Source organism: Mauremys reevesii, linkage group 1 (genome assembly GCF_016161935.1).
Source record: "Mauremys reevesii isolate NIE-2019 linkage group 1, ASM1616193v1, whole genome shotgun sequence".
NCBI lineage: Eukaryota > Metazoa > Chordata > Testudines > Geoemydidae > Mauremys > Mauremys reevesii.
Window position 1 is genome coordinate 208831601 of NC_052623.1, and position 19470 is coordinate 208851070.

The window sequence follows — 19470 nt, forward strand, 5'->3', positions numbered from 1 at the left end:
CTCTTGATTCATGTGGGGAAAGCCTGGGTACTTTCTCTGTAGTGTCAGAGAAATGCTATGTTGACTCTCAACAAAGATGCTCGTGCCTGTAAAGCAGTACGCCATGTGTTGTGTCTCTGCTGCCATTCCCTCAATAGAAGCTCCACTGCTAACACACAAGGAATTGATATGTCCCAGCACTGGCTTCTTCCTTAGGGTTGTACTTAAAGGAGGGGGTGGGGAATTATACTCCTGTTCTTGGCTCTGCCACTGAGTTGCTGTGTGATCTTTGCGCAAGCCACTTGCCCTCTATACCTTAGTTTCTCCATTTGTAAAATGGGATAATACCAACCATCCAGGGAGGCTGTGAGACTTAATGTATGTTTGCAAAGTGCATGGAGAACCTCTGAGAGGTAAGAGTGTTAGTCTCTATAGTAGAAGCTAGTGTAATTTCTATACTAGGGGTGGTTACCGCTCCATGGATATACACACAGCCCCCCTCTCCTCCCCACTTTGGTATTCCCATCGTAGGGGTACATGTGTTAGTGGAGAGGATAGCTGTCCTCAAAGAATAGCTAATGACTTACTTGCAACTTCTGTCTAATTCAGGATGTTCCTCCTCGATTGCATGCGAGTCTTGCTGATTTACGGGAATTGCAGATTATGGCTGCAGGTGGTTTCTATTGATCATGTTCTGCTAAGGGTGCTTTCTTCTCACTGCCATCCTTGCACACAAATCTGCACTAGCTTCCGATCTCCTGGCTACACTTCAAGCCTCTCCTGCTTGCTTTCAGATCTCTGCATGGTTCTGCCTTGCCTGGGTCTCTACCCTCCTGCATCCCACCCAGCTTCATGCCTCCTTTCATTAGGAGACGTTCCTGCCTTATAACTGCAACAACCTCCCGATTAACATGCACACAGCCAATGCCCTCTCCATTCAAATAACTCCTACAAGCACCCACCTATTTGACAAAGGCCTTGCAGCTCCCACCATCTGCGTAACATTTTGTAATAATGTCCCCGTTTGTTCCATCAGACTGAACTCCATGGGGCCAGCATTTTGCTCTTTGTTCTGTACACTTTATACACTGTAATGAGTGTGCTATACACTTACATACTAATTAGCACATGAGGTGTTAAAAAGATTAGCCCAGATGAGTTAAAAAGCCAACTCTTGCTCTTTTTGAAGGAGGTTGAAGAGTTCTTGCAAGAGGTTTGAAAATTGCTGTGAGCAGAAAATAATTGAAGGATTTAATGAAAGCAAACTCTAATAAATGTTACACCAATGAAAGTAAAGGCCACGACACTGATGAGAGGCAGGAATAGCCTGGGCAGGAAATGTATAAGATTGCTCCCTCCTTCCTCATGCCAAGCACCAAGCTCTGCCAAGGGCCTGCTGTCTTGACCTGCAGTGCTGCCACCTACTGTTCTAGAGTCTGGGGATCTGTGTAGTGACAGCCCTGTTTGTGTGCATCGCGAAAACTGGAAAATCCCTCCTCTCTCCACTAATCAATTTAACTTGTAACCTAATCCAAAGTGTGAATTTGGGTTCCCCAGAATGAAAGGGGTTAGTGTCTACCAGTCCTTTGCTATTGGACATGTTTGATTGTTATTCCAATATCTTGTTCTTTCCAAAACATGTTCCCTTTCCTCCTTGTTACAAAGATGTCACACACCAGAATGCCCTACAAAATATACTCCAGGAAACGAATGCTGCACAAATCCAGGGTGTGTGTAAAGTAAATATGATCTAATAGTCTCTATCCTGACTCCTATGACTTTTTTAAAAAGCTGCACGTCAAAGCCTAAGTAGCATGTAGATGGTAAGTGAGAGGGGACCTTGTAATCTATGGTATTTTATAGTTAGTAATGCTAATAAAATGGACGCACCTTGTAGTTATGAAAACGATACAGGTTCAGGCACGGTGGGTCTGATTCTCTTTTGCCCTGCCCCTTGTGCGCTAACATATACCTGTGCAATGTGAGTGTGAAATGTTATCATTCTGACTCGGTAACATTTTTATATCTACTTTGCACAGGTGTAAATGACAGACAGGGCAAGATGGTGGTGGAGACTCAAACCCAGTGTATCTTTATGCATTTTCCAGTAGTGAGTTACAGAAATCTACTGTGCTGCAGGCATGGGCTGTGTTGCCTTTCCCTCACCAGACCCCTCTGTTTATCCAAAGATTCTGCTGTCCTCTGGAGACTTTGAGATAAACGGGGCTGCGTTGTGTCTAGCAGGAGCTGTTTATTTTATAATTTATTACTCCACAAGTATATGGACGGAACAAAAAAGATGTGGTATCTGTCCCTAAGAGCTTACATGCTTAGACCAGGTGTGACAAATGTCGATAGATGCGACAGGGGAAGGAGGACGAGGCCTACCATGGTAAGCACGTGGCTGCTTTGCTTAGTAGAGTATTGGTATTGTACGCCCATCTGTTTCTTTTTTCCTAGGTTGGTATTGAAGATTAAGGCACCTGCTCTTCCCTCCTTAGAATTTCTTTAGGTGGAAAGTCATTGGCTGCCTGATGTTTTGGAGCTACTCATGATTGGGACGCCGAGAGTATCCAGGAAAGTACTTTCTCTGAGGACCCCACCTCAGTAGCAACAGCTGCTCACCCTCTAAGGAAGGCGATCAGTGCCCCTCCCAGCGGGGGGGCAGGCGTCTGCTGCCATGGATACTGAATCGACATACTCGGGATATTCCCACTACTCAGGTCACTCCAAAAAAGCCCACAGACAAGGGTATGGAAACCGTTATTAACAAATTAGTCCTTAGGCTGGGCAGTGTCACAATGTCATGACTTCTTCCATAGATCACGCTGAAGCCCCTCGCGGACCAAAACACTGTGGCTCTAAAGGAGGCAAAGTGTGGGGTGACTTTCTCTCTCTCAGGACACTAGAAATAGGGCCACAGAAGGTGGAGATGGAAAAAGATTGGTTAGTTCAGTCATTAACTGAGAGGGCTGGATAGAGTCTCCAGATGGGAGGACTGACCAGCTTTTTAAACAGATGCTTCTGTTCCTCCTCCTTTTTTCCACTCCTGTGTCTTCCTCGGCTAGGGGCAAAGTTTCTCTTCCCCTCAGCTGCCATGTTAATACCTTTTATGGGTAATTCAGGTGTTTAGAAAAACAGCTAAAAATAGGCAAAGTTTATAAATAATATGAAAGCCACAGGCAAACTTTGCCTATTTTTAGCTGTTTTTCTAAACACCTGAATTACCCATAAAAGGTATTAACATGGCAGCTGAGGGGGAGAGAAACTTTGCCCCTAGCCGAGGAAGACAAACAGGAGTGGAAAAAAGGAGGAGGAACAGCAAGCATCTGTTTAAAAAGCTGGTCAGTCCTCCCGTCTGGGGACTCGCTATATATTAATTCTTTTTATATTATGGCAGCCCCTAGCAGGCTCCATCTGAGATCAGGGCCCCACTGTGCTAGGTGCCGTATGGACCCAGACATTCCCTGTCCTGAAGATCTTAGTCTAAATATTGCTGTCAGTGCTCCCTTGAGTATTACCTCAGCCCCCTTGAGACAGCTTGATTGCTGACCCCCCCTCCTCCCCAGCCCCCATCTCCCACTGAAATCCTTTGGGGAGAGGGAGTCCTCCCTGAGTTTACACTGAGGATACATGTGGGAGAGTGTCCCCTTCTCCAGGCCTCTTCTGATGTTGCTGGGGTAGGAGGTGTTTGGGACCAGGGATTGAGAAGGGAAGAAGTAGGTACAAAGTTTCTGATTTAAGTCTTCTAGGCCAGGGACTGTCCTATACAGCTGAGTTCTCTGTGAGCACTGAACTAATGTGCCGTGCCCTGTGGGACTGGCATGTGAGATGGCACCAGGAATCAGGCTGTCCTTTAAAGTTTGGAAAGAGGGTCACGTTGTACGGGCAGGTGCAGGCTCCTCGGTGGAGTGAGTCCTCTACAATCCTATTGCCAGAAACCATCTGCAGAAGTGGGATCTCTGTTGGCTCCCAACCTTCTTGGAGTTATAGCAGATGGAGTTTGTTGTGGAAGGTTGTATTGCAAAGGTAACTGTCAAGAGGCTAGGGCACTTCTCGATTTACAGGCGGTTAATGCAAGTGGGTAGATCTCACTGGGAGGGCTGAGTCTGTGATGCCTTCTGGTGAATGGGTCCTGTAATCTTCTTCTCCTCTTGCCTTATTTACGGGAAAGGAGTCGGGACAGGCACAAATCGCCACGGAGTAAAGATGGCAGTAGGTCAGAGAAATCGGTCACCATCCAGACGCCTCCCGCGGAACCGCTGCTGGGGAATGATGCCTCTCGGACAGAAGAGGGTCAGGTAAGGAACGGGAAGCAAATGGAGATGTGGATGGGCGAAGCGCGGGCTGTGGGACAGCATTCTGCTTTGGTGACTGTCTTTGCCTGCCTGCATGCTGATGGAAATGTGTTAGTTGGACTCTTGGTAGCAGGCAGGAATGGCTCTTGGGTCCCTTTGGATCATAGTTAATGCTGTTTGGTTTTTTTTTCAGGCCTTAAACTGCTTTGCAAAACTCTCTACCTATAGGGACTGCATCGCTTCACCTACCACCAAAATGTAGTCACTTCTGTGGTGGGATGTGGTAGCAATTTAACAGAGCACAACACATGATTAAAGATAAAATATGAAGAATTGAAATGGTCACAGGCTTTTAGGGAGGCAGAATGCAATGATCCAATTATACCCCCACTCTTATATTAAAAGGCATGGGACCTTTGAGCTTACAAGTGGTCAAGACTTTTGTTTTGTCTCTGCTGAAAGCATCGCTTTCAGTAGAACAATACCCTGTCTGACCACACTGCGGACTTTAGTTCACTATTGATTTCGAAGAGCGCCTACTACTGAATCACCAACGCTTTGTCTCCTGCCAAACATATCAAGCAAGCCTGTTTTTACCATCTGATCAAGGATAGTTACCCAACCCATTTAAAAAAAAAATCTAGACCTTTTTAAAAAAAAACAACCTCTTTCCAAAGGTAACAGAACAGGCGACCAAGATGCTGAGTGGAGGGAGGAAAGCAAGAGACAGTCTACAACAAATATAAGAAAAAGGAATGACAGCAAAAAATTGAGTCCATGCAATAGGTATATGGACACTAGGTCGGGCAAAGAATGGAAAGCTACTGTTTCTATATTACATCGGGATCAGAACAGAGGCCCCTCTATACCGGAGCTCCACGGGTTGAAGCAGTCATACTGTGTGAATAGTAGCCTTAAAGAGCAGTGACACTTCAGGACAAACTTGGAATAGTTTCCAAATAGTGTTTCAGTGCATCCTACGTTTCACTCTGCTGCTGCTGCACTTTTTAGGTTAGTACTGATGTCTTACACAAAACCAAGAACTCTCTCAGGGAATCGGGGCCTGTCTACACATAAAAAGCTGCATTGGTGCAGCTGCACCGCAGTAGAGCTTTAATGAAGATGCTCTTACACCAAGCTCTCCCGCTGATGTAGCACGGTCTCCATTGGAGGGTTGGGGGTGGGTGTTAGGGTGGTATAACTACTTTGCTCAGGGAGTGTGGATTTTTCACACCCCATGAGCACCATAGTTACACCAATGTAAGCCTCCAATGTAGTCCAGACCTCAGCCTGCTGCCTCTTCCCCACCAGCAATGTATGCGTTAATAGTTGTTAGAGCACCCAGATGCCACTGCAGAGGGTGCCAAATGGAGGTACATAAATAAACCTTCTTTGGTTTTTGGACAATAGCTTTCACAAACTGCCAGTTAAACAGTTGTGAATGGGTGACTTTATTGTGTCAGGTGGGGCAAAATATGCTGATGAGTTCTTAAGAAACAGGTCTTTATCTTCATGCAAATCTCTCTAGTAATGTAAACTAAAAAGCGAAGAAAAATACAAAAACAATACGAGAAGGATTGTCTCTTAGCAACTCAAAGACATTATGCTCCGGCAGCTTTTCAGCACAAATTTTTAACTCAGTAGCTCCGCTTGACTGCATGAACTCTTGATGATGCCATTTTAAATGGGGAGAACTGTTAGAAGGGTGAGGCTGGGAACCAGGACTTGTGTGTTCTGTTTTAGGCTTTGGCTGTGATCTTGGCAAGTCAGTTCCCCTCTTTGTCACTGTTTCTCCATCTGTAAAATGGGGGTAATTCTAGTGGTCCACCTCATCAAGTGGGAGAGGGGCTAAGAGTCTAATGTGTCGAAAATGCTTAGATCATCATATGGAAGGTGCTAGCAAAAGGCAGAGCACTCTAGTACTGCACTCCATTTGAGAACTCGTTAGGCCTTTCCAGGGCCTGTTTTTGTAAAAAGTGTTAACGTTGCTGAGACCATTTCAAGTTGCTGGCTGTGGTTGGTCTCTCTCACCTTTTAAAACCTCAGTGCTTTCGGCCTGAGATATTAATGTCTCAAATTGCACCAGAAGTGAAATTCTTGGAGCTATTCTAAATAATTATGCTGCCTCAGTCTGCTCCTGTCACAAGGATACTTTTAGACTTAATCTTTTTTATAACTTTTTTGGGAAGTGATTGTAATGATTTTATTAGATTAGATGGAGGCCCTGAAACCACGGAACAAGAACAACACAACATCACTACCTCTAAGCCTGTTTTTGTTGAAAACACTTCTGTCAGCATATTTCCATGCAGAAGCCAAACAGGTTTTCTCCTGTCAGTCACTGACACACTTGCACTGGGATATCTTTTTCTCTTCCAAAAAACATGTTGGGGTGCTAATGACTGACTTGGAGACTACAAAGACTTAAGGTGCCACTATGTGGAATGAAGGAATCTACCTACTGTCTAGTATCAGAGGGGTAGCCATGTTAGTCTGGATCTGTAAAAAGCAACAGAGTGTCCCGTGGCACCTTATACACTAACAGATGTATTGGAGCATAAGCTTTCATGGGTGAAAGCATGCGTCTGACAAAGTGGGTATTCACCCACGAAAGCTTATGCTCCAATACGTCTGTTAGTCTATAAGGTGCCACGGGACTCTTTGTTGCTTCCTACTGTTTAGAAGCTTTAATGCAGTTTGGCATGCATTGGTGTAAATTGTCAAGTCTTCAGAAGTCTGAATCACTCCCTGAACAGCAGCTCCAAGTCAGATCCATACATGTCAGATTAACTCTTTATCCTGGCCTTGTGTGGGTGTGTCCAAGCAGATGCATCATGGAGTAGGAAGAACAGTGTGCAGGATTTCTGTGGCAGAAGTTCTCTGAAGTTGGAATCCTTTTATTGCTGACTTTCAAACTTCAGTCTACAATAAAGTTTTCTGACTCTTTGGCAAGTGTCCCTACTTTTCAGATATGCTGTCTTCAGGTTGAACAGCTTTTGGACACATCCAGTACTTTAATATAGGAGCTAACAGGTGTTGTAGAGACCCACAAATTCACATGGCCCAGCACCTATAAATATCTATCTCAAACTGCTGGAGAGTTGGTGGTTAGCTTGACAAACATTGGCTAAAACTGTTCAGCAGAGTGTGTATGTAATGTTTCCTCCACTAGTGAGGGAGACTGAGAAAATATGCAGTGGAACCCTTTGAAAGTGAAACCACTTATGTCACAACTTTACTGTGGATGAGGTTTCACTATAACCATAATTGCACTCGACTCATTGCTGACCATTGAAACAGAATTTCTCTTGCAGGTGGATTCTGCAGTGCACTTATAAGTACTTGCGGACTGGAAGAGCACTAGTTCCTGCATTTACAGAATGTTCTGTATCTGCAGGAGGTGGGCTCCTTTATTTTTAACTTCTGGGTATCTGTATCAGGGCTGGCTCTCCAGATCTCTAAGTAGCAAGAGCAAATGCTCCCAATCTCTCTCCCTTCATGAATCCCCTTCTTCTACTCACACTCACAGCGTAACATGTAATCTTTCTTGTCCCTACAGATTGGGCAGGGTATTTGATTTTCTTTCAGGGAACTGAAAGGAAAGACTCATGCACAGTAATCAGCATGTAAAGTTGTTGTGAAGGCCAAGACTATAACAGGGTTCAAAAAAGAACTAGATACATACATGGAAGTTAGGTTCAGCTATTAGCCAGGATGGACAGGGATAGAAAACCATGTTCTGAGTGTCCATAGCCTCTGTTAGCCAGAAACTGGGAATGGGCAACAGGGGGATGGATCATTTGATGATATCCTGTTTTGCTCATTCCCTCTGAAGCAGCTGGCCAGTGTCAGAAGACAGGATACTGGGCTAGATGGACCATTGGTCTGACCAGTATGGCCGTTCTTATGTTGTCACCTCTCCTGGGGCTGTAGATGCAGGAAAAAATTCCAAACTTGGTTAGACCATTTACCCCTGCTTCCCACCCTCCCACATTATTGAATACATTTTTGGGATTTTCTACCTGCTGTTCAGCTGTGTTGTGGCAGTTTCCAGTCTTCTTTGGCGACCATGTGGCTCTTTAGCTGCTAAACGCAGAAGTCAGGAATTGATATAAACTGGTGTTTCCTTATTCTCTTTCCCTTTCAGGATGACAACTGGGGTGAGACCACAACAGCTATCACAGGCACCTCGGAGCACAGCATCTCCCAGGAGGACATTGCCAGGATCAGTAAGGATCTGGAGGACAGTGTTGGCTTGGATTGCAAACGCTACCTTGGTTTAACAGTGGCTGCTGTCCTTGGACTCCTCGTCTTCCTTACCCCCATTGCCTTCATTCTCTTACCCCAGATCCTGTGGCGGGATGAACTGGAGCCATGTGGCACCGTCTGCGAGGGACTGTTCATCTCTGTGGCTTTTAAACTCCTGATTCTTCTGATTGGGACCTGGGCTCTGTTCTTCCGTCAGCCGAAGGCGGATATACCAAGAGTGTTCATGTTCCGGGCCCTCCTGTTGGTCCTTATATTCCTGTTTGTTTTTTCCTACTGGCTCTTCTATGGCGTCCGCATCTTGGACTCCAAGGACACTAATTACCAGGGGATAGTGCAGTATGCAGTGTCTCTCGTAGATGCTCTCCTCTTCATTCACTATCTAGCCATTGTGCTGCTGGAGCTGAGGCAACTGCAGCCCATGTTCACGGTCAAGGTGGTGCGGTCGACAGATGGAGAGTCGCGATATTATAGCTTGGGGCACCTGAGGTAGGTTGACATTTCTTGGGGGCAGGGGAATGTCTGGAAATCTGTATAAAGATTCAAGGGCAATAGCAGAGAATGCAATCCACTGAGCATGGTTTTGTTAACGTGATAGCCATTGGGTTTCTCCGTCCTTCCCCATCTGAGGCTCTCCAAGTCTTTCATAAAGAAAAGATTAACAAATTAAACCTATTGGCTCCCCAGTGGGGTAGGAAAAGTATGTTTCAATTTCATGAATAGTGAAACAGGTACAGAGGCTGTGATTTGCCCACAGTAAGAGCCAGTAGAGCTGGGGATTGAGTGCAGATCTCCTAAGTCCCAGGCCTGTATTTTAACCTCTAGTCCAGGGGTGGGCAAACTTTTTGGCCCGAGGGCCACATTGGGGTTGCGCAATTGTATGGAGGGCCGGGTAGGGAAGGCTGTGCCTCCCAAAACAGCCTGGCCCCCACCCCCATCTGACCCCCTCCCACTTCCTGCCCCCTGACTGCCCCCTTCACAACCCGCAACCCATCTAACCCCACCCAGCTTCTGGTCCCCTGACTGCCCTGACCCCTATCCACACCCCCGCCACCTGACAGCCCCCCTGGGACTCCCACCCCCTATCCAACCGCCCTCTGCTCCTCGTCCCTGACCACCCTCTCCTGGTACCTCCCCAGGGGCGGCTCTAGAAATCGGGCTGCCCCAAGCAGCGCGGAGCGCTGCGCCGCCCTTCCCCGGTCCCGCGGCGGGTCCCCTCTTTCCGCGGCTCCGGTTGAGCTCCTGCCGCAGGCATGCCTGCGGCAGGTCCACCGGAGCCCGGGACGAGCGGACCTGCCGCAGTCATCTGCGGAGCTCAACCGGGCCGCGGGAAGACGGGACCCGCCGCAGTCATGCCTGCGGCAGGTCCGCTCGTCCCGGGCTCCGGTGGACCTGCCGCAGGCATGCCGGCGGGAGCTCAACCGGGGACCCGCCGCGGGACCGGGGAAATGCCGCCCCCCCGGGAAACGGCCGCCCCAAGCGCCTGCTTGGCGCGCTGGTGTCTAGAGCCGCCCCTGTACCTCCCCATCCCGAACTGCCCCCCCCCGGGATCCGACCCCCTTATCCACCCCTCCCCGCTCCCTGTCCCCTGACTGTCCTCCCGATCCCTATCCACATCCCCACCTGACAGGCCCCCTGAGACTCCCACTCCCAACCCTCCCTGTTCCCCATCCCCTGACCGCCCCTCCCCCCTCAGAACCTCCACCCCATCCAACCACCCCCTCCTCCCTGACTGCCCCCCAGGACTTCCTGCTCCCTTACCCAACACCCCCACTCCCCGCCCCCTTACCAGCAGCAGGAGCTCGCAGCCGCAACACCCAGCCAGAGCCAGCTGCGCTCCCCACGCTGCCCAGTGGGAATGGCGGGCCAGAGCGCGGCCCACGCGGTGGCGTGGCTGCGGCGGGGGAGGGGCTGGGGACTAGGCTTCCCGGCCGGGACCTCAGGGGTCGGGCAGGACGGTCCTGCGGGCCGTAGTTTGCCCACTTCTGCTCTAGTCCTTGCCTTCCTCTCTTCACTTCCTATGAAGAGCCAGCATTGGGACTGCCTGAAGAATCCCTATGTGCTCCTGCATCCGGTAGCCAGGGGAAAGGGGTCCTTTATGCTAAGTGATCAGCAGCTATGAGATTGGAATTTTTTTCAAATTGATGATTTGGTTTCTCAAGCCTGAGATCAAGATGGGGGCAATGTTCAAGACTTGTCCTGTTGTGCATCTGGACCCTGACGCTTCTTGATGTGAAGGGGTTCTGCCTGCATGCCCTAGGTAAGCTTTTGCTGTGGCAGCTCCCAGGACACGGCACTAGCTCCTCTTGAAAGAGCTGCCCCAGCTTCTCCTTCCCCTCTTAGGATAATTGAAGACTCCGCACTCTGGAGTATTTGTTTCAGCTGTTGTCAGTCCCATATGTAAGCTTTGGCGGCCATTTCAGTTGCTCTGTATTGTTACTACTTAGTTTGGTTTCTAAATTATTTGCTGCTTCAGTTGGTGGTGGGTGGTACGCTCTACTTCGTAGGTGTCTAGGTGGGGTCAGGGTGCCTAAAAGTTATTAGACCCTCTTAGCACTCTGGCACCTCCTAGATGTCATTTGATACCTTTAGTTGTATGACTCATGCCTGACAACCCACCCCTTGTGCTGAGGTTCCTGCCTCTCTCAGGTGTGGGAAAGGCCAAGTCACGTTGGCTAGAACTTTTTCCGGGGGAGAAGGCTTATTTCTGGTTCCCTCACCCCATGAAACTGATGGCTTCTCAGGCTGGGGGGAGAGAATGACCTCAAGCATGAAAGGGAAGATGCTGTGAACTAGTGTCTGGATTAAACATCTGTCAAATTTATCCTGTCCAGATCCCTGTGGCGCGCACAGATCTAGTGCAGATGGAGAGATATTAGTGTCTGCTGGTTTAAGTGGATATATGAACACAGTCTCATGCAGCCTGTTAGCATGGCAACGGAATTGCTTTGAAGTAGGGCTTAGTGGTTAGAGCAAGAGCCAGGGAGTTGGGATTCTTGGTCCTTGTTCCTGGCTGTGCTGGTGACTCATGACTCTGAGGAAGTTAGCTCAACTCTTTGCCCCTGTAAAATGGGAGAAGATACCTATCTTCATAGAGAGGGGCAGAGTAGCGGGGCTTAACTTATGGTTTGTAAATCACTTAAATCTGTAGGACCACACTGTTGTTACCAGTATAATTAATCTATTGCCTATATGAGAGTTTAGATCACATAATGTTAAGATTCTTCAGTGATAGGTTCTAGTGTTTATCAGGCAAAGGACCAAGACCTTTCAGCCCAGAGAGGTTGAAGGGTAGCCACCGAAGTAAGAATTCATCTATACACTAATGCTTCACACACTGGGGTGTGAAGATGCCATTGTTACAAGAAGAAGAGTTCTGCATTTTTAAAACTTACTTTGGGTATCTGTTTTCTCCTAAAGAAAAAAAAATTGAATTATTGCTTTTGAGTGTTTTAGTACAAAATAGTGGGAAATCCTAGGTTTGTATTCATAGATAGTAGGGCCTCTGTTGCAAACATGCTTGAAACTAAGCTCATAGATGTGAATAGTCCATTGACTTTGTGCTTAAGGTTAAGCACCTGCATAAATCTCAGCAGGATGAGGCCAAAAGTTGTAACAAGTCTTCTGTTAGAGCCTGATATATCTGGCTTTTTTGGAAAACCCCTACCTGCGCCTAACTAGTCAGTCAGTGACATTTAACTGGCATGGTAACTGAAATAAATGGACTGACTTCTCATCCTAAGGCCAAGCAGTTTGCTCCTGTCTTCACTTTGTCTGTGTCTCTCTCCATCTTTGCAGTTTTGAGCCCCGCTTCTCTGCCTCCCCCCCCCCTTCCGTTGAGTGTCTAGCATGCTTTTTTGGGGTGGGCTGGGGTTGGGGAGAGCTTTCAACATATCTCCTCCTAATGTTGTTTCTCAGAGCACCTCCAAACTGAGCTGGTCAGTTTAAAAAAAATAAAAAACACTTCTGTGGAAAAATTTCAACTTTGTCAAAACTGAAAGCATCGGGGGTTTTGGTTTTTTCCAATGAACAACCAAAATTCTGAGGCAAGCAGACACTTTCTGCAGAAAGTCTTGTCACAAACCTAATTTTCTATCAGCAGAGGTTCGGATGGAAAACTTTCCACCAGTGCTGGCTCCAAATGAGTGAAGGAATGGGGAGGAACTGAACTTGCCAGTAAGGACGACTTCTCAGCCCTGCTGAGCTCTGGCAGGCTCAGGTCACTTCTCTTCCAAGAGTGGTTCCTATTAGCAGGCTGGCTAAAGTGCTGAGAGAGGGACGCCACCAGTTCCAAAGATTTCAAGTTTAGCTGCCCAGTTTAAGGACCTCCTGGCCTGTGATTTTTGTTTGGGAGCAGGGGGTGGGGTGTTGCAGTGCAGGTGGAAGATGGAGTTGTACCCAGGATTGTGCAGCCAAGCCGAAGCCTTGCTTTTTTTGGTAAGTTTATAATGTTTGCTGCACTGCTGGTAGCGGTGCAGAGGAACACAACATGAGGGCTGTTTGCAACCCTGTTCAGCAAATGCACATGGATACAGAGAGTGAGAAAGAAAGAGGAGAAATGAACAAAACTCAGAGAAAGAAAGGAAAACCAAGGAACATGCAAGTGAGACTGGTTGGGAAGCAGATAGTAGGAGTGAAAGCAGGAAAAAGGGGTGTGAACAGAAAGGGGAAGGGAGAGAGAAGGAAAAATAAAGCATTCTCTGTCAGCAGGCCTGATATTCTGGGGACTTAATTTTTTAATGTCCCTGTTTGTATCGCAAAACCCGGGCATCTGTTGCTCTTTCAGGCCAGTTCCTCCTAAAATGTTCTGGATGCCTCATAGGTTGTTAGCAAAGCCCCATTTAAAAAACCCCTCCCATTCTTAATCAGGCCGCTAAATTTATTCTCTTCCTGTCAAATGAATATGCATTCTTTGCCCCCCACCCCGACTCACCCTAGAGCAGTGCTAGTCTAGACAGCTCAGGAAAATGAATGGTTTCAGAAGCACATGGTAATTATTGGTCTGTAAACATTGATAGAATTAGTGTCAGGCGCCTGCATTATCTTGGAATGATTTGGGTTAAACAGGGCCGTTAGTGGGTCATAGAGTCTATTTCCACCCTGTTACATGGTGGGGCACGAGTCTTCCCAGAACAAGGAGCAGTGGAGGAGGGACAGGAGGCACCGTTCACAGTTGCCCGTTTATAATTATATGGGTCTGTACAATGCCAGGTCTGTGGTGGAGAGCACAGGTCTGCCCTAGCCTTTCACCTCTTGGAACATGGGCTTACCTCTTAAAACAAGCTGCCTGTGAGATTAGTTTGCGAGTCTCAATCTAGCTTCTACTGGATAGTCGGCCACAACATTTGCAGTGCAATCCACAGAAGTGGACGTACTTGGCTGTCTTTAATCCAGAAAGGCTGAGTACTTGGAAAGGACTATAGCAGGGGTGGCCAAACTTACTGACCCTCTGAGCCACATATGACAATCTTCAGAAGTTCGAGAACCGGGGCTGAAGCCCCAACACCCCCTTCCATGCTCAGCAGAAGCCCCTATCTAGGGTGACCAGATGTCCCGATTTTATAGGAACAGTCCCGATTTTTGAGTCTTTTTCTTATATAGGCTCCTATTCCCCCCCCCCCCCCCACTCCCATCCCAATTTTTCACATTTGCTGTCTGGTCACCCTACCCCTATCCCACAACCCTGCTACAAGGCAGAGATCCCAAGCTCCCCCCCCCCCGGGTGTAGGGGAGGTGGATAATGCGGGGTGGAGGGACATGGAGGGCTCCGTGAGCCACACTTTAACTGTAAAACAGCCGCATGCGGCTTGCGATCCACAGTTTCGCTACCCCTGGACTATAGTGTCAACTAGATCCTTGCCCATCCCTTTGCAAAGGTAGCTTTCAGCAAGGGTTATATCCTATCTGGGATATTTAACCTGACCTTAATTGTAGTCAAGAGGACATGAAAGAAACTGGTTGTAGCTACACCCCCATCTGCTGCTACTCTGCTCATCCCTTCCAGACCCATCTCCATCTAGAAGTCATTAATGCCTCCTGGTTAGAGGTGCTGTTGCATGCGCAATGATCAACAACAGAGCAGATGAAGTCACCACCTCTAGGCCTATATGAAAGACCTCAGGGAGAGCTCGCCACCCACTACAGCAGAAGATGATATAACTGTCCATAGTGGCATACGTGGCGAATGTCCACCCACACCTGTGAACTGTAATGCAAAGCAGGAGTAATCTGTGCTGGCAGAGTTATGTAGGGCAAATTTATGCCACCTCTTTTCTGATTGTATCCAGTACAATCAGCTTCTTTCATTAATACTCAAACTTAAACAAACAGCAGACCTGGCACTTGTGAAATTGCTCTCTGGGTTTTCAGCACTTAATGATCTCATTTGATAAGCTGCCTCTTGTATCCAGGCTCCTCCAGTTGGTGCAGCGGGCATAGTTGGAGTGTGTGGGGAGGGGAATGGACTGAAAAGGAACAAAGGGTTGGGGGAAGTAGGTTCCTCAAACCAAAGTCTGCATGTTTAAGCCTTTCCTTAAGTGTGGCTCACTAACTCCAGGCATTGCTTAAAGAGTGACATGCCCTTAGTCAGTGAGAACACTTGTCCATCATCTGAACGGAAGAGAAAACTCTGCTTTCTGTCCAGAGTCATGTTGAAGCTTTTTTTCTTGGAGGCTACTGACACTCTGTCTCAGCCCCCCCAAACGCAAGCTCTTCATGGAGTACCTACCCTTACCCCCATTCTCCATCGCAGGATTTACTGGACCAGATCAGAGCAATGGCCCATTCAGTTGTCTCTTGCTTCAGGCAGGGCATGATCCTGAAAATGATGAAGAAACTCCCTAATGTATCTGGCCAATTTGTTCCTCAGTGAGATTCATAGATTATAAGGCCAGACAGGATTGGTGTGATCTAATCTGACCTTCTGCATAATACAGACCACATAGGACTTCCCTGAATTAATTCCTGTTTGAACTAGAGCATATCTGTTAGAAAAACATACAGTCTTGGCCGTAAAAATTTCCAGGGATGGAGAATCCAACCCCTTGATAAAGAGGTTAGGAAAGAGTGGTCTTCCATACCTCCTGCAGTGAACAGCCTTTGCTCTGAAGCATGAGATCTGATTACTCTGAGCTTGGCCTATAACTACCAATTTTATTAGTAATTTGAAATGTATTCAGCTATGGTATCAGAGACTCTGACCTCCTGTAGCAATAAGTTCCACAGGCTGAGTATGTGCTCAGTTGAGTAGCACAGCCAACTCCGCAGTCAAACCCAGTAGCCTAAGTGGAATTGGACACCGTCTTGCTCATTCCATGCTAAATTGCACCATGTTGATGTTGGTAGAATTGGAGGGTGTTCTCAAATTGAAGCTAGCCCTACCCACTTCTGTATGATACAACTCTTCTCTACTGTTTTCATTCCCCACAGCTTCCCCGCTTCGTCACGCCAGCCAGCCCAGAACTTCCTGGGAAGCTGAGTGTCATTCTGCTAAAGTGGCTAATTGCCACTGAGGGTGTAAAGCTCTCTTGGAACCTATGCAGTCAGCCCCAATGTAGCCTTGCTGGGGAAAGGTGCCAGCCTGATGCCCTGGAGACTGAAGTCCTCCCGACTACAGAACTGGCCCAGCACAGACAATGACAGTGCAAGCTTCCCCACACCTGTGTTTGCCACTAGACTGTAACAGTGACTTGCTTGGGCCCTCTCCGGGGGTGAGAGGCTAGCTCCTCTGCCTCCAGACCCATTCAGATCTTAACCGCGCTGGGCATGTCAGCAGTAGTCTCTGATGTAGGCAGTTGATCACTGGGGCAGTCCACCAAATAACAAGCTGAGTTCTGGTGGTTGTCTAGTGCTGGGTTTCCCAGACACTTGACCTACCAAGTCCTCCTCTACCCCCACTTCCTTGTACACACAAGGAGCAACAGCTGCCTGCTGCATCATCCAGCTGGGAGGGGGGGCGGGGGGGCACAGTGATAGAGGTGCCAGTGTTCTCTGAAAATCCTTGTTGCCTTCCCAGCAGCTGGTATTGTGGGCTTCTTTGCACCTGGAAACGAATGCTGGTAGGAACATTTTATTTCTTCGTTCCCTTTTACGAGGGTTCGTCTGTCTGGCAGCTTGCTCTGACACAGTCTGTATTGTGCACCGGCAATGGGAGCATCAGGATTTCTTATGGCAGTTGGAGCAGTGCCACGGTCTACTGGAGCATTTCTTGGTGACTGAATCTAACAGCAAAGTCTGGTACTACCAGCCTCCTCCTGTTACAAAGGAGCATTCTCAGAGACCTGATGGAGGGTGATCTGGCCGTGTGCTACAGTTTTCCCTAGGTTGCCACACTTAGAAAGTCAACCTCCAAAGTATATTTGGTTGACTGGTTGGTTTTGAGTGTGTGTTTTGAAGAGAGTGGGTATAACCAGTGTATTCCCTTATTGCACAGATTTGCCCAGCAGGCTTTTAAATATTGATTTAAATCTAGAACTGGACTGCCTCCAAAAACTGATTAGGCAGTGGGTCAGAATAAAAGAATGGGAGCTGAGATGGCCTGGGTCCTATTCCTGCCTCTGCTCCATCCATTGTGTAACCCTATTCCTGTCATTTTACCCCATGCCTCAGTTTTCCCTATCTGTCTCACAGGTTCGGAGGCAAGGCTAGTGTAATGAAAGTTAGTGCAGTGGGATCCTCTCCTGAGATGTGCTGTGGTAGTAGAAAGCTATTCTTGACACTCTGTTGAAATAGGGTATGTTAGTGAGATAACGATGCAGCCCTGGGGCCTTGCAAGCTACTGGGCTGCAGCCTCCGCCTTCCAAGGGAGCCTGAGCTTGTTTTTTTTTCCAATCGCTTTGCGTCCCAAAAACATGAGTGTGGAGTGTCGTATGATGCACACCAGCCAGTGCAACAGTTGCTCTCAGCTACTATAGGAGCTCCAACCAGCAGAGGCTGGGGAGTGACCTTTATTCCCTGGAGTGATGGTTTCACATTTTTGGAATACTTGTAACTTAATATTTTAACAGCCCCGAATGTGTACTTGCAGGTGAAGGGCCTAGAGTCAATTATTAATCTCTGGCTTTCTCTTCCTCTTACTGTGTGATCTCCTGAAGGGCAGCCTGAAGGGCCATGGCTTAGTCTGCAGGGATTTTTCTCCTTGTTTTAGTTCTGCAAACTGACAGCACACAGCAGTAGATGTACAAGCACTTCAGCATACCCTGTATTTGTGGATTTGTCATCTCATGTCCTCTTCCGTTGTTGACCTGCCACCCAAAAGGCCAGCTGGCCTCCTCTGAAGTGCCTACTGTGAACTTTGTGGCCACTACAGAAAAGGCCCAGGCATCTACAAACACTGAAAAAAGAAAACCCCAAAACTTTTAACACAGACTCCCTGTAACAAATCATGGGGTACTAGGATTACATCAAAGTAATACAAGTCCAGACCTGGTGTACAAGAAATATGTAATTCATCCCCTATATATACATAATATAAAAAATATCAAGTAAGATGGCAGCTAATCCTAGACCCTCCCCTTAGGGAACAGGGGAGAACTGCTAGGGGATTCAATCTCTACTGCTGACCTTAAATCAGCTCTGCAGACTTGTCTTCACTGCAAAGTTAATTTGACTTGAGTGTTGTCCCTAACTTGAGTCCCCTCCAGTCTCGATTGATTTAAATCAAGGCAATTTAAATCAGTGATTTAAATCACCAAGTGGAAAGCCTTGATTTAAATTATCAATTTTAATCGCTTTTCCATTTGTACTTCAGTTATTTTTCTAAAGAAACGTGCATTCTCCAAGGCTGATGTAAATCAACATGTTGTCTTCAACACCGTTTTTATAGAGGCTAATGGATTCAGCATATTTATTTTTATTTAAATGTCTTGAGAGATGAGAAGTTTAGGCCGTAACACAGTCTGTATTAAACTCACATTTCATTTTAAACAGATTTATTTTTAAAATGAAAACTTATAATAATTTAAATAGAAAACCCAAATTAAATTTAAAAAAAAATGTTTTCCCCACCATGGTCCCCTCCACACATACAACCCTTAATTCAAGCGTACTAGTGCTTTTAACTCAAGTTGGCTGTCCTCTTTAGGGGCAGGGTATAAACTAAAACTCCTACGAGCACAACGTGTTAGCTACTGACACAGCTACTGTAGTGCTGGATGCAGGCGAGTATCACTCAAGAGCCACTTGTCCTCCAGTGCCCTTCCCACAATTCCCCTGTGTGCTCAAGTTCTCCCACAATTCCCTGGGGAAGAATTTATAGAGCAGTTCATCTTATTGCAGCACTAAGAACCATGGGATGTGTTCCCAGAAGTCCCAGTGACACACAAGGGTGAATGCAGCACCACTGTGGACACTGAGGCTGTATCTACACTACAGATGCTACAGCGGCATAGGTAGCATGCTGTAGCTACACTGCTTTAATCCCACAGCATAGATGCTTCCTACAGCAATGAAAGAGGTTTTTCCATTGCTATGGGAACTCAACCTCCCCCAGTGATGTAGCTTGGTCAATGGAAACATTCTTCTGTCAGCTGCGAACACAACATGGGTTAGATTGGCTTGACTATGTCTCTTAGCAGTGTGGATTGTTCACACCCTTGAGCGCTCTAGCTATATCGACCTAAATTTTAAGTTTGGACCGGACCTGAGTCTCGCTTTGCAGTGGGCTGCTCTCACTTGAGCTGGGCTAACTTAAGAGGAGTAACTCAAGTTAACTCTGCAGTCAAGACGTGGCCTGCATGGGAGATTGAGCTCTGGCTTAGAAGTGGAGTGTGTGAGAGGGGGTCCCTTTCACACAGGGCCCTATATGGCATAGTCTCAAAACAGCCCCTAAGGGCTAGTCTTTTGTGCACAGACCTGCACAGAAATGACAAAAGGTGTGAATTTAACCGGTTTAGTTACTTCCATGCAAGTTTGTGTGGACTTCCAGTTT

At 47.2% G+C, this 19470-nt stretch overlaps 1 protein-coding gene across 2 annotated transcripts in view; it reads left to right on the forward strand.

Annotated features, from left to right (window-relative positions):
* Positions 1–19470, forward strand: part of VANGL1 (VANGL planar cell polarity protein 1) — a 57254-nt gene that overhangs the window by 6682 nt on the left and 31102 nt on the right. Inside the window, exons 2-4 of one of the 2 annotated variants that reach the window (XM_039498736.1) lie at positions 2440–2730; positions 4154–4280; positions 8425–9032. In XM_039498736.1, coding sequence (XP_039354670.1) covers positions 2660–2730; positions 4154–4280; positions 8425–9032 — 806 coding nt within the window. In that variant the 5' untranslated portion in view covers positions 2440–2659. The remainder of the gene's footprint in view (positions 1–2439; positions 2731–4153; positions 4281–8424; positions 9033–19470) is intronic. The other variant, XM_039498739.1, reaches the window with a different exon arrangement.